This window comes from Ictidomys tridecemlineatus, chromosome 6, assembly GCF_052094955.1.
Source record: "Ictidomys tridecemlineatus isolate mIctTri1 chromosome 6, mIctTri1.hap1, whole genome shotgun sequence".
Taxonomy (NCBI): domain Eukaryota; kingdom Metazoa; phylum Chordata; class Mammalia; order Rodentia; family Sciuridae; genus Ictidomys; species Ictidomys tridecemlineatus.
In genome coordinates, this window is record NC_135482.1 from 70,360,547 (window position 1) to 70,385,110 (window position 24,564).

The 24,564-nt window shown below is 32.6% G+C and overlaps 1 protein-coding gene across 1 annotated transcript in view; it reads left to right on the plus strand.

Moving 5' to 3' along the window:
* Adamts20 (ADAM metallopeptidase with thrombospondin type 1 motif 20) overlaps window positions 1-24,564 on the plus strand; it is a 146,286-nt gene that overhangs the window by 32,327 nt on the left and 89,395 nt on the right. The window contains exons 5-11 of the mRNA XM_078014858.1: window positions 6,599-6,682; window positions 7,388-7,512; window positions 8,836-8,876; window positions 15,737-15,842; window positions 17,770-17,916; window positions 20,477-20,618; window positions 22,559-22,663. Of these exons, the coding sequence (XP_077870984.1) occupies window positions 6,599-6,682; window positions 7,388-7,512; window positions 8,836-8,876; window positions 15,737-15,842; window positions 17,770-17,916; window positions 20,477-20,618; window positions 22,559-22,663 (750 nt within the window). The remainder of the gene's footprint in view (window positions 1-6,598; window positions 6,683-7,387; window positions 7,513-8,835; window positions 8,877-15,736; window positions 15,843-17,769; window positions 17,917-20,476; window positions 20,619-22,558; window positions 22,664-24,564) is intronic.

The following is a 24,564-nucleotide window of genomic DNA, read 5'->3' on the forward strand; positions in this document are numbered from 1 at the left end:
ATCATGTTCTATGCCGCCTAAATGTAGTTATCTACAAAGTGGGTGCTCAGTGAACATTACTGAAAGAATTTATTAGTGAATAAAATTAAAATAGTATTTTTTTCTGAATGTAGTACATTTTGGTAAACAAAAAACAAAGATGATCCAAAGTAATTTTCTGCAATTATGTAATACAAAACTCACTTTGTCTATTGAAATTGAAATTTTAAAATGACACAGGGATATCTATAGATATTTATCCTGATGACATGTTTTTACACTTCTGAATCCAAATAATTATTTAGGTGTGTCATTATAAATGTGAGTGTGATGTACTTAAAATCAAGAAATTCTAATGAGAACTAGATGTGGAGGATGTCAGTTTATAAAGTAGGAAATGGTACCAATTAAATAGAATATTGGAATCAACTTTGCAATTGAAATGGTTTAAGTAGTGACACTTATTAAGAAAATTGGGTTAAGGGGGATATTGAAGGAAGATATTAGATTTTACAAATGAAACAGTTTTTGAAGCTGATAAGAGACAGATAACTGATGTCAGTACTTTGGAGAAACTTACTAGAAGAAGTAAAGGAACACAAGAAAAATTTTGGAATATTTGCATGCATTTTTGGTGCTATCACCACCCTCAAAAATATTTATTTTGATTTTACATGCAAATCAATTAAGATCATCACTGTTAAGAAGATATTGTGAAGTTGGGGTTGTGGCTTGGTGGTAGAGAGCTTGCCTAGCATGTGTGAAGCACTGCGTTCAATACTCAGCATCATATAAAAATAAATAAATAAAATTAAGGTATTGTGTCCATCTACAACAACAACAAAACGAAGATATTGTGGCATGTCACGAAGTAACTGAAGTTGGCTATGTGAGTTTTAAAGCAGAGTTCTTAGAGGGAGAAGCCAACGGTCTGACTTCATGGAGAGACCTGTGTCTGATTTTGCTTGGAATAACAGACCAATGCATGTATACATGTTATTTCCTAGATTTTTAGTCCTACTAGAATGATAGCAGATTTTAGCTGAAGGTGGGATTTTTGTAGAAGCTGTCATCTGTTTTGCACTAAGTTTTCATTTACAGGGAGACAGATGCAGTAGGGTTGAGTAAAAGGGGAACATTCCAAATATAGGTGGAGTAGGAGGAAAAATTTAGGAGGGTCTCTCTTTTTTTTTTTTAAGAGAGGGAGAGGGAGAGACTTTTTTAATATTTATTTTTTAGTTTTTGGAGGACACAACATCTTTATTTTATTTGTATGTGGTGCTGAGGATCAAACCTAGCCCCGCACATGCCAGGCAAGTGTGTTATTGCTTGAGCCACATCCCCAACCCCAAGAAGGGTCTCTTTTTGAGGCTTTTTTTTCTTTTCTTTTCTTTTCTTTCTTTCTTTCTTTCTTCTTTCTTTCTTTCTTTTTTTTTTTTTTGTGTATGTGTATGTCGGCTTTCTTACTCAGAGGCCAGATTTCAGGTGACTTCTAAATATCTGGGTTTGGTGCTTTCTTCATTTTTCTTTCATTGAAAGAATGTTCAAATGAGAATATAGAGAAGTCATCAGATTATAAGGTACTCTATACACATTGTTGTTTTATTGGTGACAAACCAATCACAGTTATATTCTTGGATATAAATAATGTTGAAGATGGAAGGCAACTTAGAAAAAAAATGAAAGCTCTTACTGTTTGTGTGGGACTTTTAAAATTCTGGCATTGAAAGTCTCATAAAGTCTCTTTGCAAATCCTTCACACTTGGGCAAACTAAGTCAGTTGGTCACATACACAGAGTTTATCAAATCTAGTCCAGCTTGTTTTATCTCTACTTGTGAAGTCCATTTCCAAAGTTTCTCTAAAGAGGTGAGAGGAATGCATCCTCCACTTAAGTGTCAACAGCTGTTTCTGGTTGAAGAAAGAACCATGCAGGTTTTGCATGTTTTCTTCCCATTATTTTGGAAGGCACTGATTACATTATTCAAACATACATACTTGGATTATTGGTAATGTTCTGATTGGATCATCGTAATTTAGGAAAATGTGATTGAGATTTGGAATGTGATAGTAAGCTATTTGAAGGAAAGCTCAAAGTACAGAAAAAGTTTTTATGCATTGAGTTCTACATGTAATGGAAAAGTGATTGAATTAAGCTAATGGACTATAGACACAAAATTTAGAAAGAAGATCATTTACCTTTACTATCCTGTACCAAGTAAACAAATGTGATTTTTTTTTTAAAGAGAGAGTGAGAGAGGAGAGAGAGAGAGAGAGAGAGAGAGAGAGAGAGAGAGAGAGAGAGAGAGAGAGAATTTTCTTTTTAATATTTATTTTTTAGTTCTCGGCGGACACAACATCTTTGTTTGTATGTGGTGCTGAGGATCGAACCCGGGCCGCACGCGTGCCAGGCGAGCGCGCCACCGCTTGAGCCACATCCCCAGCCCACAAATGTGATATTTTGTTAAACTTTTTGACAGTTTAACAAAATGTCTGAAAACAATGATATAGAAAAGTGAATGTGATTTAATTTACGTTTTAGAGTTGCATAATATGTTGTGAATATAGCTCATGGATCTCTATTTTTTCAAAGGGTATCTGTAATTAGCAGCACTGGGAAAGAACACAAATGTGTATAACTAGTGAAATAAGTATATTAAATGAGCAGTCATATTCCACTCTTCTACTCTAAAGTTTTTATCCTCATATTTGGACAACAGCATCAAGTTAAAATGGCATTTATAGATATTATTAAACTACCAAAATACATGTAAGCTAGAGCAATTATTTTCTTCAGCATGCTTATTTTGATATTCAGTGATATTTTATTTAATATACCAGAGGTATTTACTATAGGCCAGAAAGCTTCACATGCCATTGTGTTTACTAAGGCTTACTTCACAATATTCACATTGTCACATACTTAATAATGTAAATTTAAGAAAAATCATTTGAGCCTCAAGAATTCAAACGTAATTGCTATTATTAGAGGCATTTATTTCACTTGAATTATATTGAGTTTATATTTTTCAATTCCTTGGGTTCCTGATGTTTTCAGTAAGGGGAAAATTTCAGCCACACTAAAATAAAAACTAAACATGAAAATGGATGGAATTCAAAGGCATCATGTTAAGTAAAATAAGCCAGACACAGAAAGACGAGTATCACATGTTTCAGTCATATGTGGAACCCCCCCCCAAATAAAAAAGAAAGAATAAAAGATGACCCTAAAAGAAAGAATCTACTTGGGGAGGAAAAGGGCACTGGGGGAAACAAGAGAGAGAGAGAGGGGAAGGGTAGGGGGTAGAAGGGAGGGTGGGCATGATCAAAGCATGACACATGCATGTGTAGAAATGTCACAGTGGAAACCATATATTTGGACAAATAATATGTGTTAATGAGTATAATAAAAAGTTCTAAAATATCATTCGTACCCCCCAACATTACCTGGTTCATTCTAATTCAGTACACAAGGGCGTTGTGGCCAAGGGGACCCAATGCTGTGGGTCAACATTGTTGCCAATATTAAGACAAAAATATGTAATTCCATTTTTCAGGGTTGAGCCAACTGTCTTGTAATTAATAATAGAGATAAAATTTAAATCCAGTCTCTTGACTACATAGAACTTCTCCAATGCCATGGTCAAGTGACCCTGCAGGAGAGTAGCAATAGAGGTTAGGGAATGAGTTGAAACAGGGTTTGAAGTAGTTTTTATACCAAGAAATAATGATGAGAACTTGAGGTAAAATGCTGAAAATCTGCAAGATAATATGAAATAGAGCTTTAAAGTCAGACTGCCTAGGACGGAAATTGGGTTCTGTTGTTTACCAGTTGCCTAAACTTCAATATATTACTGAACTTCTCTGTATCTTAGTTTTCTTACCTGTAAAAGGTACCCTATAATAGTTTCTATCTCATTGAACTTTTTTTAAATGAATGAATACATTTAAATTTACAACACATTTGGTGTGTAATAATCATTCAATATTTATTTTATGTATTTGTTCTTTACTTATTTATTGCTTATCATCTATGTACTTATTAGTAGTAGGAAACTAGTACACTGCCATCAAGACATTCTAATATAGGGCTCTGGTTTTATGAATGAGAAAAGCACATTATTGTACATACTGATTCTAAAATTCTGTGAATACCAAGTGAGCCATATGGCTACCCATTGATTAAATCATAGGTTAGTATTATTGAATAGAGTTACTCAGTGACAGTACCTTTAAACACCAAATGTAGTACAAGGTATACCTGTTGTGTATGAGCACACACAATCATGTTTTTCATTATTTGAGAAAAAAAGAGACTTTATAAATACTTTTGAGATATGTCATTTGCCCTGTAATTTGACTTAGAAAATACCTACTTTTAAACTCATAGTATCAAAGGAAGTCTCTAAAGCCAGACATATAGGTATGCTGGTTCTTATGGCAAATATATTTTTAAAAGTTGCATATAAAATGAATATTTATAAATTCAACTATACATTTCCACAGCTCTCATTTTAAAGTGAGCAATACTGCAGTGCTAACAGACCTTCTTGAAATCACCAATCATCTGACTCACTGCCTTAACTTACTGTCAACCCCACTGGGGCTACTACCACTGTTGCCAAAAATTGCTACCACCAGAGCCAAAGGCATTACTGCTGGTATAGATGACAAACCTGTAAGTATTTGTGGCTGCACCATTACAACAACAAAGGTGCTGGAATGTGTATTTGTGCCCATGCTGACCCAGCAGTGTCAGCAGCTCCAGAGATGCTTTTGGCTCTGGGTTCTGATAGTGGTATCTTTGGCACTAGAGGCATTGACAGCAGTCATGCTCATGTTATTATATATTGTGTAGAAGAAGTTTTGGCTGATGGAGTGAGGGTCCTGGTACCATTGCTTCTAGCAAACTGTAAGTTCTACAAAGTCAGGGACCATGTCCTCTTTTTGTCTTCTGCAAACATTGCAAGGAGTAGATACTGAACATTTGTTTATTAAACACATGAGGGAAGTAGTATTCCCTGAAGCAGTTAGCTGTCTGGCTTGGGCAGTAGCTCATGAGAAGGTGATCTAGGCATCAGAGGTAGTTTTCACTGCACAGGTAGCTTGTGTCTAGACCATGTGATGTCTCTGAAGGAGTACAAGGCAGAGGCATTGCCCGTGGAAGGCATTTCTTTTGCAGTGGTAACCTTTTTTTTTTCAATATGTTCTTCTTAGATATACATGACAATAGAGTATAATTTGATGTATTATATGTACATGGAGTATGACTTATTCTAATTGGATCCCATTCTTGTGGTGTACATGATGTGGAGTTACAGGGGTTGTGTATTCACATATGAACATAGAAAGTTATGTCCTGTTCATTTCACTGTCTTCCCTATTCCCATTCCCCCTCTCTTCATTTCATTCCCCTTTGTCAATCCAATGAACTTCTATTCCCCCTCTCCCCTTATTCTGTGTGAGCATCTGCATATCAGAGAGAGCATTTGACCTTTGGTTTTTTGGGATTGGCTTATTTCACTTAGCATGATAGTCTCTAGTTCCATCCATTTACTGGCAAATGCCATAATTTCATTCTTCTTTGTCACTGAATAATATTCCATTGTGTGTGTGTGTGTGTGTGTATCACGTTTTCTTTATCCATTCATCTGTTGAAGGACACCTAGGTTGATCAGTGATAACCTCTTTGAGGGATATAAGAAAAGAATATGAATTTGGAAAGAGGATAACACCTTAATATAAATCATGAACTGAATCCATCCAGAGTGCCTCATAGATTTGCATGTCAGTCTTGGACAATTGAGGGTTAGATTCTAATTTACGTATGGCCTCTTCTATAGTTATTTGTATGATTCTAGATGAATCTACCTCCATGTATTAAAGTAGTGTTAAATGTTAAAAATAATCAGATTTGAAAATATGCAACTATAGAAAAGAATATAAAATAAAACTACCAGAAAAGAATAAACTAAATTTACAATTTTATGGAATATTGTGGTCATTTAAACTGTAGATAAGACCCAGAATAAAGTGAATTTTTTGTTGAATTATCCCTAACAGTAGTTTCCAGAATCTATTATGCGGTCAAATCACTTAGGATTTTGTTTAAAAAGGTTTTGAGAGTTCATATTTCTTACGAGTTCTAGGTGATGTGGACGCTACCAATACATGGACCAATCTCAGTAGCAAGGTTAGGATACTGGTTCTCAAACTTTTGTTTCACTATAGGGACTTTAAAAAGCGTCCTTAAAAAGAGCTGATGCCCATTTCACAGCCATAGAGATCCTAATTTAATTGATAAAGAATGTGACCTGAGGGCTGGGGCTGTAGCTTAGTGGCAGAGTACTTGCCTAGCATGTGTGAGGCACTAGGTTTGATCCTCAGCACCACATACAAATAAACAAATAAAATAAAGGCATCTGTTCATCTACAACCTCAAAAAAAAAAAAAAAAAGAAAGAAAGAATGTGACCTGAACATGAGAATTTGTAAAAGTTCTCTAAGAGACTTCACTGTGCAGTTAAATTGGAGAATTGATGCTCTAGGACTGGTTTCAATTTGTTTTGAGAAGAAATTTTCATTTTAGACATATAATCCTACTTTTTTTTTTTTACTTCAGGTTGCAGCAATCTACAAGGACTCAAGTATTGGAAATCTTATAAACATAGTAATTGTAAAATTAATTGTAATTCACAATGAACAGGTAAGGACAGATCTAAAATATGTAATTATATTTATGGTAGTCTTTTTTGGGGGGGGAATGGGTTCCAGGGATTGAACTCAGGGGCACTTGGCCACTGGGCCACATCCCCAGCCCTATTTTTTGGATTTTATTTAGAGATAGGGTCTCACTGAGTTGCTTAGTGTCTCCCTGTTGCTGAGGCTGGCTTTGAACTCATAATCCTCCTGTCTCAGCCTCCCAAGATGCTGGGATTACAGGCATGCGCCAACGCACCTGGCTGTGGTAGTCTTTTAATAGGGTTTTATGTAGACCACAAAACTCTTATTAGAAATTTCTAAAAATTTACTTTAAAAACTTAATTTGAAGAGGAGTGATGTTACCCTTTTCTGTTGTGATGATTGGAAATAATATGGGATAACAAAAGTCTTGAACTGAGCTAAGGAAGTAACAAAAATCAATAAACAATTCATTTTTACAATCCTAATATTGAAGGATTTTGAATGTGTTAATTTTTAAAGTTATTTTGCTAATTAGATTCAATTTTGATAACAATGTTTTAGATGTTGCTAAAATATATTTAAATAAAACCATGAAGGAGAAATTATGCCACATGTTCATTGGAAAATACTGTTTGATAAATTGTGTGGGTGCCAATAAGCTTGGGAGGAGAAGAGGGAGAATATAAATGTTTTGACATCATACTGAATCGCTTATTATCTTGTGTAGGAAGGACCAGTCATCAGTTTTAATGCAGCTACCACATTACGCAACTTTTGTTTATGGCAGCAAACTCAGAATGTTCTTGATGATGCTCACCCTTCCCACCATGATACTGCTGTCCTTATCACCAGGTACAGTTTTGGAAATAACCCTTCCAACTGCAATTCTTTACTCTCTTTCCTGCATGATGACTGGTACTTCTCATTACTTTAATTCTTTGTCAATAATAAATGGAATTGATCCATGGAAACATAATAAAATCATCTTTTCTTTCAGACTAGAATGCTAGGTAGTTCCTTAGGAAATGAGCAATTTTAGGTTATTGAATAATAGTTTAGTCTAAGCCAAAAACCTTATTACATCAAAGACAGAATGAGAGAATTAATAATAATATCTGGAAATTAATAGGAATAATATCTGAAAATAAACCTAAATTAACCAGGGTAGGTTTTATTTGTTTCCTTATTTTGCTTGCGAGAAAATAGTGTGTAAATTTATTTGATTGTCCCCTTTTTGGACTACCTGTACTTTTTCTTTCTATTTGTCTATGTATCCATTTATTAATGAATCCATCCATCTATTCCTTGTTTTGATGCTTACTGCATATCATAATTACCAGATTACCTTTGCTAGGGTTGTTTTTAATCCTATTTATTTATAATAAAAATAGGTTCTGATATTATAAAATTGTTTCCATTTTATGAGTACCAATGTACACTGCTAAATCACATCTTGTTTCAGCAGTACTAATACTATCAGATCATATAAATCCTAGGTTTGTTATTTGGTTGGTTGGTTGGTTTACCAGTGAAAACCCTTTACTTGGGAGTCAACCTCAAGGAAATGAGGTTGACTAGAATTTTGAAGTAAAAATCTTTACTTCATGTAAAATTGCTGCCATATAGCCCATGTAATTTATCTTTTTTTAAAAACTAAAGCAGAATTGACTTAAATTACACATAGTACTCTATCATAGTCAATGGTCCTGCTCTGCATTGTATTTGGATATCAAGCTGCAAAGATTGGGGGATTATAGATTTAATGGGAGGAAGAACTGGCCATGGAAAAAGAACATAGAAAAGAGACAAGAGAAATTTCAAATTGAATGGTCAGGGACTAAATAACGCAGATGTAAAAAAATTTAAGCAACATGGTAACATTTGAACAACATTATTTTGTATAACATAAATACATAAAACATTGAATTATTGAGAAGAGGGTTAGTAATGTTATATATACTGTGTAAAGGCAGGGATGTAAACTATCTACTCAGAAAGTTTTTCATTGGACTTGGTTAAAGCCTCAACTGTTTTTTGACATGCTTATATAGAGTATGCCTTTTGATGTTCACGAATGTGCATAAAACATTTTGAGAGCTTTTTGATGTTATTTTTGTTTTGGCTAATTGTAAAAGTATTTTTGAAAATGTTTAAAAATGTATCTTTTATTTTAAGGGAAGACATTTGTGGAGCTAGAGAGAAATGTGACACATTAGGTAAGTTTTGGGCAGTAAACTTGGCTTATATAATTGTTTATTAAATTGAACAAAAGTATTATTTAGATTGTTTTTCTTTTATTTGAAATTTCAATAATTATTATTAGTTGTATTAATAAATTATTATACTTGTCACTGTTAGTTATTTAATTTTGCCTCTATAATTTTATAGAATAACAAGAACTACTAATTTCCAATTACTAAAGATAACTGCTGTATGAATTTGATGTACTTGATTTAAAGTGTTTTATTATTTAACATTTGATTCATGAGAAATAATAAATGATAACCTACATGCCAGCTTAAAGCAAAATAATGAAATGGATGGCCAGAATCTATCACTAGATTTAATGGTTAATTTGGTACTATTACATGGCCTGTGCTCAATCCTTATTACATTTCTCTGCTTCTTTCCTAGAGGTAGCTAATACCATGAATGTTCATCTTTTGAAGAATAGTAACATGACATATGTATGTGTTTCTAAACAAGAAATCATTTGCTTTTACTTCTTTTTAAACTTTGTAGCCATAGTTTATGTGTTTTCACTAATGTAAAACATTTCATCCACATTTTATATATCAATATTCTATTAGTGGATATTTGGGCTAATTCTAGCTTTTTTCCTGTTATGAATCTTGCCATAAGACCTATGGTATATTCCCTAGCATTAGAATTGTGATGTTACTATGTGTGCTAATGTAGGTTGAGCACCCCAAATTCAAAATGCTCCAAAATCTGAATCTGCCTACGTGACATTCCAAAAGTTTCACATTTTAAGCATTTTAGAATTTGGATTTTTGGATTAGGAATTATCAACTGTAAGTTCTGTGCAAATATTCTAAAATCTGAAAACTTTTCAAGTCTAGAACATTTGGTTCCAATCTTAGAACATGTGTTCTAAGTATTTTGTATAAGGAATACTTAACCTGTGTTCAACTTTGTAAGACATAGCAAATTATTTTCAAAAGTAGTCATATCAATTTACATATTTTCAGTAGAATACAAGCATCAATTTGATAGTATCCTGTCAATACAGGTTATCTTCAAATTTCTCAATTTTGCTAATCAAAAGATAATATATATCACAAAAATCATAATTTTCATTTCCCTAATTGTTAACAAGTTTGAACACCAATTCATATATTTATTGGCAATTGATGTTTACTTTTCTATTAGGAATGAAATAAGAGAAAGAAATATGCCACTTTTTTGTGCTGTGGTGTTGTTTTCTTCCTGTTTTATAGTTTTTTAAAAAAATTTAGTTATAGATGGACACAATATCTTTATTATATTTGTTTATATATATGTGGTGCTGAGGATCGAACCCAGCGCCTCACATGTGCTTGGCAAGTGCCCTACCACTGAGCTACAACTCCAGCCCCACTGTTTTTTAGTTGTTTTTTTAATCACTTCTTGATATCAAACTTTTTGTGTTTTATATAAGTATTTAAAATACCTTTAACAATTTGTTGTTTGGTTTTTATTTTGTGTGTAAAAACAGATAATTTAGAAATCTCTTCTTTTACAGTTATCACTTTTGTATCTTAAGAAACCCTTCATAAAACTTTTAGAACCAGCATGTGAAATCCTCATAAAGTATTGATCTGTTCATTTAAGTAGGACTTTAAAAATGTCAATATATATTATTTTCTTCAAGATCCTGTATTTAAAATATATTATGTCTGATAACACAGTTGCTACCCAACTTTTTCCTATTGGATATTTGATAGATAGGTGCATCATTTTCTCCAATTTTTCTTCTTTCTTTTCTTTTTTTATTTGGCGGGAGGGGGGTCAGTACCAGGGATTGCACCTAAGGACACTTAGCCACTGAGCCACATCCCCAGCCCTCTTTTTGTATTTTATTTAGAGACAGGTTCTTGCTGAGTTGTGTAGGGCCTTGCTAAGCTGCTGAAGCTGGCTTTGAACTTGCAATCCTCCTGTCTCAGCTTCCTGAGCCATCCTCCAATTTCTTTTTGTTGTCCTTACATACTAGTTTTATTTATTTTTTTCTCTTCTTGGAAGCAGCATAGGATTTTTTTAAAAAAAAATCAACTATAGTAAACCTTTGTTACTCTATTTCTTTTTTTGTTGTTATTATTACTATTATTGAGTTATAATTACCATTTTCTGTTCATCACATTTTGTTCTATGCTAGCCTCACAGCCACCTTTTTATGGTCTTTCTCTAAGTTTATTAAGAGTTAAATTAATCTTATTATCCCATTTTTCCTTTACAGATTAAAAAAATATATACACTATTTTATTATTTTTGGACGTACTCTGGCTTTTTATTAGAAATACCTTACCTGTCTAAAGTTCTCTCCTAAATAAATGATGCTTGTACTAACTTTGTTTAGCTTCTTCCTAACTTACCTGGCATTCTTGTCCACTATTTTATTGGTGTCATTTCATAGCCTGCATATTGGATGTCATTGTGCTATATTCAGCATTTGTTTAAATCTGTTCCATGTTTATAAAATTTTTATAATTTCTTCTTTCTTCTCAAATCTTGTTTCTGAAGTTGTTTTCCTTTTTTCCTCATTTATATTCTTAAAATTATTCTTTAGTGATGATGTACAAGTGGCAAATTTTTTAAAATATGAATGTTATTGGAAATGTCTTCAATATACTCTCATTTTGAAAATATAGTTTTGTAGGTACCAATTTTAGGTTGACAGTTATTTTCTTAAAGTATTTCTTTTTTTAAAAAAATTTATTTTTTTAGTTTTAGGTGGACACAATATCTTGATTTTATTTTTATGTGGTGCTGAGAATCGAACCCAGTGCCTCACACATGCTAGGCGAGTGTGCTACCACTTGAGCCACATCCCCAGCCCCTCTTTCAGTATTTCTAATGTCATTGTTTTGTCATCTGGATTTTGCTATTGAGAATTGCAGACTGTTTAGTTGTAGATTCATTGATGAACTGTTTGTTTTTTTAAATAAGATCCTCTTCTTGTCTCAGATATAATGTAGTTTCATGAAAATTTTGCCTTAATATGGATAGATCTCTTTTTATTTATCCCATTTGGGATATATTGTGATTTCAGTATCTGCTGATCACTATCCTGCAGCATTTCTGAAAATTGTCATCTGTTTTTCATTGTATTATTTCAAATTTTGTTATTTAATTCTATATATTCTTACCTTGGGTTTCAGATTACATCTGTGTTGTATTCTTATTCTTTTCTCCATACCTTCATTTCTTTATCTCTTCAAGCAGCTCTATATTCCGTTTTACTATCTCTCTCTCTCTCTCTCTCTCTCTCTCTCTCTCTCTCTCTGGTTGTATCTAATTAGATGTTTTACTAACCCTTCAAAATTTCTATTTTAACATACATTTTAATTTAAAATATGCTATTTAATTCTTAATTGCAATCTATTTGTTCATTTTTTACATTTTTAAAACTTTTTTTTCATATTTGTAATTGAATTTCATGTTTCCTTAAACATTTTGTATGGAGTAATTTTATGTTAGTCCCTGAAAACTCCCACATATGAAAATTTTCAGAGCCAGACATGTCATTTCTGCTTTCTCTTTGTTGACTTGTTTGTATACGTTGTGAGCTCACATTTACTTAATATTAACCCAGGGGATTGTGATATAGCCAGTTCAAAAAGTGTGTGTTTTCCTCAAGAGAGGATTTTGTAGGAATCCAAAGAATCTTCATTACTTGGATCCTTGGATTAATTGAGGAAACTCAGGATGTAGATCCACCTTGAAGCTTCCTATAGCAAGCTCTCACTCTTTGAACCATATTGCTTTTATCAGTATTTGCTACCACAGTAGCTTCTATTCTTAACTATTTATTGCTTACCACTTAGGATTTAGTTCAGAATATGAATGTGTGTATATGTACATATGCCTGTGTTGCATAATTATTTCAGGTAGCAAGAGAGAGGGAGAATGTCTGTGTTTGGTTTCAGAGGTGAAGATTTTATTTCTTAGTAAATCATGCAGCTCAGCGTTCACTAAAAAATACTTGTACTTAAGCATCTAATTTCTTTATGTTAGGGGATCCCTTAAAAACTCTCTTCTTAGTCAGTTGTGGAATTAAATGCCTGATGCTTTTAAGTTTTATACAACTGAATTCCCCCCTCCCTACAATCTGTCCTCTGGCTTAATTAGGTATATTTTATGAGTCAATCATTTTATAAAAATCTCTCTATTATATTATTATATCTGTGTCTTATCATATCTTTATTAAATTTTATTAAACTTTATTAAATTGTTAGCTGCTAGACATTCTTGACTATTCCTGTAGAAGTGGGTGGTCTTCAAGTCCTTATTTATGTTTTTTGTAGTTTTCAGGCACTCTGTTTGAATAAACTATACTGCCATTTAGAAATAAAGACTATAAAAGTGAAAGCATGTTATCCATTAAATAGGTAGTAATGATGATAGTTATAGCTACAATATTTGAATGCTTCCTATGAGTCTTACATCGTAAAGGGGTTTTATAATTTAATTTATTTAATCTTCAGAGTAAACTATAAGGTCAGTACTAGTATTATTCCTGTGTTACAGATGAGGATAAATAATTTACCCAAGGCTATTCAGCTTATGTTAATTATTCATCTTATTTTCTCATCTAAAATATATCAAAAATAAATTGAGAGGTTCTTGATGACATGAAGCGTTGGTTAATCATTGCTAGGCTTCCTGGTGTATCTCCTTTTGTGTGTATTGTTGCCTTGACCCATGAGCATGTTTTACAAAATATGTCAAAAATTTTTTTCATTCTTCAAGAGGACTGAATTAGATGTCTATGGAGTGTTTTCTTCTAAACACGTAGAAACTGTATCATGTTTGGGCCCATGCTTACTTATTCTTCTCAAACAGTTTTTGAAAAACCAGAATCTGCTTGAGTGTAACTAGACATGAGCCATTACCCGGCTGCCTGGTACCATAATACTAATCCTTCACTTCAGTGCTTCTTGGTGTTGACCATTTACAGGAGTGTTTGAGCCTGGTGTGTAGTCACATGTAATATATATCCTCACAAATCTGTTATGGACTAAAATGTTCAGTTTAGAATTTTATATTTTTAAGCATGAAACAAAAGTTTGGGTGATAATATAGTTGATATTGTGTTCAAATATCTATACATCTCTGAAAATAAATATATTAAAATTGAGCCACTGGGCAGATTTTTAGAAATACTAACTAAGGCATGGGAACAGCAATATATCCATGAAGAAAACATGTCCCTATTGAATTTATTCTGACAACAACAATAACAAAAAACACATAAAATGGGAATTGGCTAAAAAATTATACATGCTAGTATGAATTTTAGGATCTTAAGGACAATAGGAATTTCCTCATATTCTCTATAGAAGTTTGTCCAAGAATTAATTTAATTTTTTCTTCCTTCCTTCCTTCCTTCCTTTCTACTTTCCTTTCTTCCTTTCCCTACTTATGGTCTTGATTCTAAATATGAAAAAGACCTTTTAGTAATAGGTTCAGAAAGAGGACAAATCTTTCCATTTTTGGCTAATGAACTTATTTGATTTTGACTTTTTTCCCAGTCATTTTAGATTCCTTAATTTAACTTTCATTTCTCTAGTGTACCACAAGCATTCTATTGTTTTAAATTGTTAGAAAATCTATCTAAAATGCTAGGAAGATGTTCATATTTTTAACTTTTGTGAATAAAAGATTACCTTGAAAAAGGGAGCTAAAAGCACAGTAGCTAATACAAATCTACTCATTCTGTATTAAGAAATTTCTAAATGCAAAAACTTTGCAATAAGAAATACTAATCTTATATATGAAAAATCTTTTCTTTTGTGAGAGGAATCATAGGAGTGCATATAAATTTACAACTAAATATTGAACGATAGCATTAGTAAAGAATATAATATTATGTAAATTGAAAAAGAAATGAAAAGCTAACTTGAATAATGATGGAATATGTATTATTCTAATGAATATTTATTTTGAATATCTTACTATGGTTTTAACCAATTTATTTATTTATTTTGAGGTTCTAGGGATTGAACTCAGAAGTAGTCTACCACTGAGCTCCATCCCCTGCCCTTTTAAATTTTGAGACCCGATCTTGCTAAATTGCTCAGGGTGACCCCCAGAATTGCTGAGATTACAGGCATGTACCACTGTACTCAGCTTCTTATCTATATTACTTTTAGAGGACTCTATATTTAGTCCATAATTATTGCTGCCTTTGGTATACAACCAATTCATACTATCTTGATCTTTCAACAGCATATTTGGGTTGCCCACTAATTTTTATATAGGAATGAGTAGATCCTGATATATAATAACAGTTTCTATTGCTGAAATGTTACAAAATTACTGAGTACTTAAAATAATTCTTATATCATAATCATTTTATTTTATTCAACGTATATTAAGTGGCAGGTACTATCTTAGCCACAAGTTTTACTCATTTAATTATCAGGCAATAATTAAATATTTGTATGCTGCTTTAAATTTAAAAATTAAAAGCATTTCATATATTTGTAGAGTTCTGTGCTATTTTTTTCTTTTCTTGTTAGTTTTTCTGTTACCAGTTAATATATCCATTACCTTTCCTACTGCCCACACTACACCAACTATATTTTTCTTTTCTTATATTTTTAAAAATTGTATGATCACCCTGTATTTTTTGGATTATTTCTTAAGTGAAACAGTCCAATAATTTCCTGAAAAGCTGCTGAAAATCAATCCTTTGTTTAACTTTTAAAGAAAATTTATTTGGTATTAACTGCTCACCCTGTACTCATTTCTAAGGAGTAATACCAATGGTTAAATGCTTTAAAATTTAATTCTTATTTTATGATTTTGATGGTTATTTCCCATTTTGATGAAGTACAAATGTAAAATTTTTCAGGCTTAGCAGAATTAGGTACCCTGTGTGATCCCTTACGGAGCTGCTCTATTAGTGAAGAAAATGGACTTAGTGCCGCCTTTACTATAGCCCATGAACTTGGGCATGTGTAAGTACCTTCTATTCCCTCAGTAATGTGCCTTCTATTTGTCATTGTACAGAATGCCTAAAACTCTATCTTCAATTGAGTAGTGAACACGTTTATTCTTTTATAAAATATTTTTTATCCTTGCAGTGCTACCTCTAGCTCTTTTGTGTTCTATATTAGGTCAAACAGACTGCACAAATCATCAGACTTAGCAGAGAACTAGAACTTGACAATTCTTTTATTTAATTTACTTTATTGGATTACATGACGAGCACTTCTTGCCTCTATCCCTTGTTACCCTTTACACGACCAGGTATTGTCTACTACCATCTTATGGGAAGGCCTGTAGGGGCTCCTGGTGCTGATGAAATCGCACACAATTTCTAATAGTGCTCATTTCTTGCTCTTATAGCTCAGAGTCTCAACAGTGAACATAGCCCATGGAAATTTCTATTTGTTAAAATATTTTAAAACCCCCTCCAACACTCCATATTTTCTCATAAAAATTTGTGATTCTGCTATCTGTTCCTGCTTTACTAAAATTCTGCTGGGGCTCTATGCTGTAAGAATGGAGGCCATGATTTCCCATGGTGTCTTTTGAGCATCCATTAAAAATCAGAAGGCCTTACAATTCATCCTCTGAAAAACAATTTCAACTGTACCCCCAGAGTATATCCTGAAGTTTCTTTTGCTACTTTGCTCATAAGAAACTGAGGCTGAATTACCTCCTGTAGTTTTATCACATTTTTTTTCTGATTATTTCTCAAGATATCATTAGAGCTTTTATGTAGAAAAATTTGAAATGGACATAACTTTTAGTTAACTAGCACCTTTTCAGTTCCCTTTTAGCATAGTTATGTCTTAGCCAGTTTTGTAAGTTTGTTGAAGAGAGCACCTACAGACTGTTGAAGTATTGCAGCAACAAGCAGGAAGTACCATTTGCTGGTCTCCAAAGCTGCCAAGTCATAGAAGCCTTTCTCATACATTAGATTGAAGTGGGTTATGAACTCCCAATTTTTACCCCAAATGCAGATTGCAGAATCACATTTGGTTACACATCCACATTTTTACATAATGTAAATGTAATATGATATGTCAAGAGCTTTGTAATGTTGTGAACAACCAATAAAAAAAATAAAATAAAAAAAAAATAGAAGCCTTTCTCTCAAAGAGTGCTTAGAATTTCTTTTCTTCCTTAGAAACTTTAGGTGTCCAGAATAAGGGTAAGTAGTTCAATTGAAACAGTGTTTTAAATACAAGTCTCAGCATGCAAAAACCTGAATTAGGCGATTTTGGCGATTCTTCTAAACTTGGGTTTCTACTTGAGTCTGTAAAAGAGTGTAGGACTTGTGGTTAACCTGCTTAATATTTAAAATTTTTGCTATCACTGTGAAGTATTGGTTGTCCTTTGGAAATTTTTTATTATTCTAATTCAATCCATTTTACTTATTAATTGTAGAGCAGAAACAGTAGTTAGGTTGTTTCATATAATACAGATGAATACTATAGAATGATATGGAGTCAGGGATTAAAGAAGTCTTTTGGATACTGTATGAACATTCAAAGACCTAGAATGTAATGTGGTATCACCTTACCTAATATGTCCACATGTATCTCTAGGATATCCTTGTTGAAACCTGCAGGCATTTTTATGTGAATGCTATGCTTGTGTTGTGAGGAGGTGAGCCAGATTCCAAATATTTTTATTGTTTAGACTCAGATGCCAAGTTGACAGTACAACTGATCACAGGTATAATCTAGTGCTTCTCAGAAATCCTGGGCTTCCAAATATGAAATTATACTGTCTTATGGAGTGATCAAGAGTGAAAAAAATCCAATATAATCAGATTAATATATTTCTTCATTATATTATAGTATAAATATGAGATATGTTACGAATGTTGTGTTTATTTTTGATAGTATTCTTTAATTCATGTTTTTATTTTAGATTTAATGTTCCACATGATGATAGTTTTAAATGCAAAGAAATTGGAATTAAACATCAGTATCATGTAATGGCCCCAACTTTAAATTACCACACGAGTCCTTGGACCTGGTCAAAATGTAGTCAGAAATACATCACTGAATTCCTAGAGTAAGTCTGAATTTATATTTCTTTAGTTGAGTAATTGGTTATTTACTACTAGATTACAAGATATGAAAGGTGTATTCTTTAATTCATGTTTTTATTTTTAGATTTAATGTTCCACATGATGATAGTTTTAAATGCAAAGAAATTGGAATTAAACATCAGTATCATGTAATGGCCCTAACTTTAAATTATGAAAAATTTGTTTTTTCATTTTTTAGACTTAAGCTTACTTTAACTACACAAATGGATGTTTCAAAAAAGAAAAGCATGTATATACATATAATTTCACTCCTTTTAAAAAATATTTTTTATTGTAGTTCATACCTACCTGTCATGTTTTTTATTTGAACTCTTTATTATGATGAAAACTCTAATTGGGAGAAACTTAATGGCAATCACAGCTTCCTTATGTGCTTTTGAGTTTTTCAGAAGTTATTAGTCATATTTTGGAAGGAGTTGAATGGCTGAAGTTTGGATGCTCCTAAAGAACAGAGAAGAGTTCTAAAGTCAATTATGAGTTACACAGTTAATGTAGCTGTGTACAGGCACAGAGACGTGGAGCCTCCAACTTTACATACTCTTCTGGAGGCCCTTTCTAACTCTGAAGAGAGGAGGCAGATAAGGTTTTCTTGCCTTCTCTCTTTACCTTCTGCTATTTTTCTCTACTTTCCACTTTTTTATTTTCATCTAAATGGTGTTTCTATCACTGAAACTTATCCAAATGCAAACCTAAGCTCTTTACAGAAAATCTTTTCTCATAAATGCATTGCTCCTTTATTTCTTCTACTGTTATATACAGTCTAACCACCAATTTAACAGTGTTAGTATTTTCTATAGCTACCTTTCTCTTAATGAAAACTATGGGAATTAGTTAACTTTGCTTTAGAATGTATGTTCATAAGTATGATCTATAATTACAACCAGCAGAGAATCATTTATCTTTATATGGGAATTTAATTTAAAAGCCCAACATATAGTTTCTGACTTGTACATAGTTCATCTAGCTTTTTTCTATGATTAACTAATGTATTGATAAAAAATACCACTGAGTGTGCTTTTTTTCAGAAAGGAATAATATTTTTATTCTCTTCAATGGAGATTTTATACATGTTCATTTTATTGAAAAAATTAAAATGCCATTTTAGCCAGCAAAAGTTTCAAAAAATATTTCTTTTAATTATTATTACAGTGGAACAAATTGTTGCTTTTAGCACAGTTGAAGTAGCTGAACATTTTCACAGAGTTTTCTATAGATTGGGCATTTCATAAAAAAAGGAGTGACATACATATTTCTCATGCTATTTACTGTTTTTCTAAGTAATTTAAATATATCATGTATAATCATGCATTCCTTAGTGATGGGGATACAGTTTGAGAAGTACCACAATTCATCATTGTGTCAACATCTTAGAACATGTTTTCACAAACCTGTATGATGCAGGTCATTCACTAAATGTAACCTTGATGTAATCCAAAAACACAGTAAACAGAATATAATGTCAGGCTGTTGCTAGCATAACAGCAAAGTTTCACAATAAATTTTATTATAAAGAGGAGTATACTAAAATAAAGATTGAAAAGTGTAGTATAGTAAATACATAAAACCACTTATTATCAAGTATGATATACTGAACATAGTTGCAAGTTCTACAGTTTTATACTACTGTCAGTGCAGTAGGTTTGTTCACACCAGCATCACCACAGACGTGTGAGTAATGTGTTACACTACAACATGATGACAGCTATGATGTCACTGGGCACTATGATGTCACTGTTCTAATCTTAATGGCACCACTATCTCATAGGAGGCCCATCATTGCCTAAAACATTGTTATGTGGCATGTGACTATACTCTAATAGTAAGTGACAAGACATTACCACTCTCAATTCAGAGATAAGGAGACCCAGGCTCAGGGAGATTAAGTATTCTAGGAAGTGGTGACACCAAAATGTATGCTCCCAAAGCCAGTGACCTTGACTGTGCTGTGCTCTCTCTCCTTGAGAAACATGAAACTTGGAGATAGCATGAGACTTTTTAAAATTCCATTTTTGTTGGTTTAGAACTAAAACCATGCTCTCAAATGATTTGAAAACTATTTTTATTTTTTCCACATTTTGACAGTTTGGGCATTATATTTAAGATATTACTACTGGATAGCAAAGTAGACCCAACATTGTGATACAAATTATACTGTATTGAATTTATGTTTATTTCTTGTCATTACATTTTTGTGTGTGTGGTCTTGGGGATTGAACCCGGGGTCTTGTACATCGAAGCAAGTTCTCTACTCTGAGCTACATTCTCAGCCGTTTTTTTTTTTTTTTTTTTTTTTTTTTTTTTTTTTAGTTTTGTATTGTGCAACTTGGGAATCAAGCACAAACAATCATACTAAAAATCCCTTGTAAACTGTGAGGCTGTCGTTATGCATGTTGACATGCGTTGGTTTTTAAATTATGGAAAATATTCTTCTTGAAAGTGTGAGAAAACAGCAAATGTGATGAATGTTGTACTGAAATGTATCCACTTGTATTCACAACATGTTATTTTCTGTCATTGGTACAGCACTGGCCATGGAGAATGCCTTCTTGATAAACCGAATGGAAGAATATATGACCTGTCTTCACAACTGCCTGGGTTAATGTATGATGTAAACAAACAGTGTGAGCTTATGTTTGGTCCTGGATCACAAGTGTGTCCTTATTTGGTAAGAAAAATTCTGTCCCTTTGTTTAAGAACTACCATAAAGTCATAGTTAGTATATATTTCAAAATTTATGTTTATTCTCTTAAATGGAAGAGAACAACTGTCTTTAAATCTCTGAAAAATCTGGAATTTGGAAGAAAGTGGGTAAAAATAAAAAACTAAAACTAGTTGAGTTCTTATTGTTTACTAGGTACCATGTGAGATACTTAAAATTATCTTTGTTAATTCTCACAGATTCCTGCGAAATACTCTTATTTAGAAATTTGAGCCCTAGAGTGGTAGTAAAATTTTAAAATTAAAAGTCTTCAAATATTTATTTTCAAATGATATTTTTTGGGGGTGAGGGGAAATGTAGATGTTTTGATACTGAGTTTTTTTAAAGGCCTCAGGAATCTAACATATGCTACATTTTCTTTTACATAGAGTCAAATACAGAAGAATTAAATCAAATACAGTAACTTATTTTTCACTAAGCTGTTACTTTATTGTTTACTTTGAGGATTTTAATATGGTATTTTTTCTTTTAGTTTCCATTAAAATAACTGATCCTAACACTTTTGTTACTGGATCTATAATTATGATTTTCTTTTACTTTATGGTAAATTTAGGAGGTAATTTATAATCAATATCACTGCTTTTGCAAATCCATGCCTCATTTTGCCAAGCAGAGTAGGCACTTTGCTTTCTTCATGCCTTTGCACAACTTTGCCAAATTGATTTCTGCTTTCCTAGATTGTGAGGCTCATTGGTCCAGAAATGCAGACTTATTTACTCATTTAAACACATATATACTGGTTGAGCATCCCTAATCCAAAAATTCTAAATCTGAAATGCCCCAAGTTCTAAAATTTTTGAATATAGATGTCATACCCCAAATGGAAACGTTCACATCCAACCTCATATGATGTGTCCTAGTCAAAACACAAGTGCACTAAAAATAATGTAAAAGGGATTACCTTCATGCTATGTAACAAATGAAGTTTTGTTTAGGCTTGGGTCCCATCCTCAACTTATCTTATTGTATATGTGTCAGTATTTGAAAATATACAAGATCTGAAGCACTTCTTTTTCCAAGCATTTCAGATATGGGATTCTTGACTTATATTTTCAGTGTCCAGTTCAGGATCTGCAACAATAATGGCTGTCCCAAAATAAATGCTTATTGAATGTTGAATGAATGCATGGATAAGTCAGTTATCAGTGAAAGTAGGGACATGCAAATCTTATTATACATAGGAATATTATTCCTAAAACCCTAAATTCATAAAAAAATCTTAATAAGCCTTTAAACATTTACTGTGTAGGAGGAAAGATTTTCTTAATATTTCATTATAAAATATACATTGCTTCCTGATCTGATTTAGACTCTAGATAAACTTCAAGTTTAAATTCAGAAAAAGAAAGGAATTATTTTGAGTATATGCCCTATGGCCCTGCAGGGATTTTAATTTCTTGTGCAAACTTCAGAACCCTTTGTTCAAAAATTTAAAGTATGCATTATATTCACAAAATAGGAAACTTCAGTACATTATACAGCATTTCTATGCACATTATTCATACATTCCACCATTACATCAAAAAGGACTTTTTGGAAACTCATTATGAATAACATTTAGCAACAATAAGTCCCTTTAGAAAAATATCTCGTCAAGAAAGAAAAATGTCTCATGTAAATTTTAATATTTATACTCCAGTTCGTTTCTCCCATTGTTCATCAATGAATAAAATTTAACCTTTCTTCAAAAGTAAATGATGCCATTTTTTGTGCTTAGAGGAAAAACAGTGACTAGAACTTACTTTGTAAGGATGTTTGGTAACCATTTCCAGCTTTGACTTTGAAACTAGGAAATAGATCAGATGAACTTATAATATGCATTATACTGAATTGGTCTGGGTGATCATATGCTTACACTTGCTTGCCTGCCTTTGGTTTCTCTGCAGAGACAATGCCGGCGTCTCTGGTGCACAAGTGCAGAAGGAATTCACAAGGGCTGTCGTACTCAACACATGCCACTGGCAGATGGAACAAACTGTGGTCCTGGGATGGTAGGTTTTCTCAAAGGGTGAGTCTTGTATCAAGAGTTTATCCAAGGATGTGATTGCTCTGCATTTCAGCACTCTGTTCATTACTTGCTGTCAATTTTTGTTTAGCTGGTTGAATTAATGTTATTGCCATGTTTTTTGGATGTACGCATTGTCAGCTGAATTGAATGTTCAATTTTACCCTTTTTTCAGCATGTAGCAGATGAATATTAAAGTTAGATTTAATCATCATATAATTACACACACACACATATAATAGTATTTTTATTAAAATTAATACAGATGTCAAGAACCTAACCTTTCAGAAAATCCCCCATATTTAAAGATGTTTCCATTACATACATCTTTACCCATAAAATTCAGTCAAGTATAATTGAATGTGTTAAATGGTATTGTCAAATCTTTCTGGTTTTACATGTATTAAAATATATTATGCCCCTAAAATAACTGCCTACCAAACTACTTCTCTACTATTCTAACATAAATCATGAAGTCATCTAAATCTGTCAATACAGTGTTGAATGATAAGTTTCAACATGATAAGGAAATGTATTGTAGGTGGGGCTGACGTCAAATTGTGCTTTGTGCTCCAAGATAAAGTCATGTTCTTTCAGATTTAGCAAAGAGTGTTGTCTATATTAAGTTTTGGTGTGGTAGTCTTTTCTGACTCCCTCATATAGACAGAACATTTCCTTGGCAATGAGTTGGTTAATTCGGCCCCTCTCTTACATTTACCTTGGACAAGGGTTGAACACTTCTCAAAACTAAAGTCCATTCAGTAGCTAAAAGTGCATCTTTCCCACCTGTTGCTTCATGGAAATGCTTGTACCAGCTATTGTTTTTCTTTGGAATCATTTTTCCACCAAAAGGCATGTGTTTCCTATGACTATTGCTCACATCACAAATAAATTGATTACTAAAGTTTTATTTGGAACTTCAGTAATTTATGTAGTAGCTGAAGTACTCATGGAAATGATGTAACACTCTAATTCTCATTTTATAATTTTAGGATCAAAGTTTTAGTAGAATTTTTCAGTTTACCTAGCACTGAATCTTAAAATTTGATTTTTATTTGGTATGGTATTTTTATTTAGGGGGTAAGAATTATTTAAAATAACTTTATATTTTTCCCTCTCATTTCCTCTTTAAGTGACTTTTTGAGGGAAATGGTTGTATTTGTGAGAGTTACTGACTTTGAGGTTGAGCAGAGACAAAGACCTTTTAGAAGTGAGAATGCTGGGCTATTGATTATTGGACCATTAAATAAGAAATGTTCTCCAAGATGTTCACCTGATTCAATCTGCGATTGGACCTTATTCTGTTCCTTAGCAAACTTTCAGTTTACTGTATGTCATGAATCTTTAGGAACAATGTTGTGTGGCCAAAATGGGGATATACTATTTATAGGTGATTTATTGGGTAGCCTAATTCAATTTGAACATAAACATTATTTTTTGAAACAGAGGCATATGAGTACAATGCATAGATCTTATGTTTATGGTCTGATAAGTTTTAACAAATATAAATGCCAACATCCCAATCAAAATTAGAACACATCCCAATTAAAATTAGAACACTCCTATCACTGTGCCAAGTTCAGTCTCCCCTGTTTCTGGATCATTTCCTGTCTCTCCAAAGAAATCTCCTGTTTTGATTTCTATCTCTATAGATTAATTTGCCTGTTCTTGATCTTAGTGTAAGTGGAAACAGTGTAGATTTTTCGGAGAGGGTGGATCAGGCTTCTTTTGTTCAACATAATGTTTTGAGCTTCATCAGCATTTTTGGGTGCATCAGCACTTGTTCCTTTATACAGAAGTGAAATTCAGCTGTCTAAATGCACATAATTTACTTACTCTTCTGTCTGTAGGATTTGGATCCTTTCTGGCTTGGGACTATTATGAACA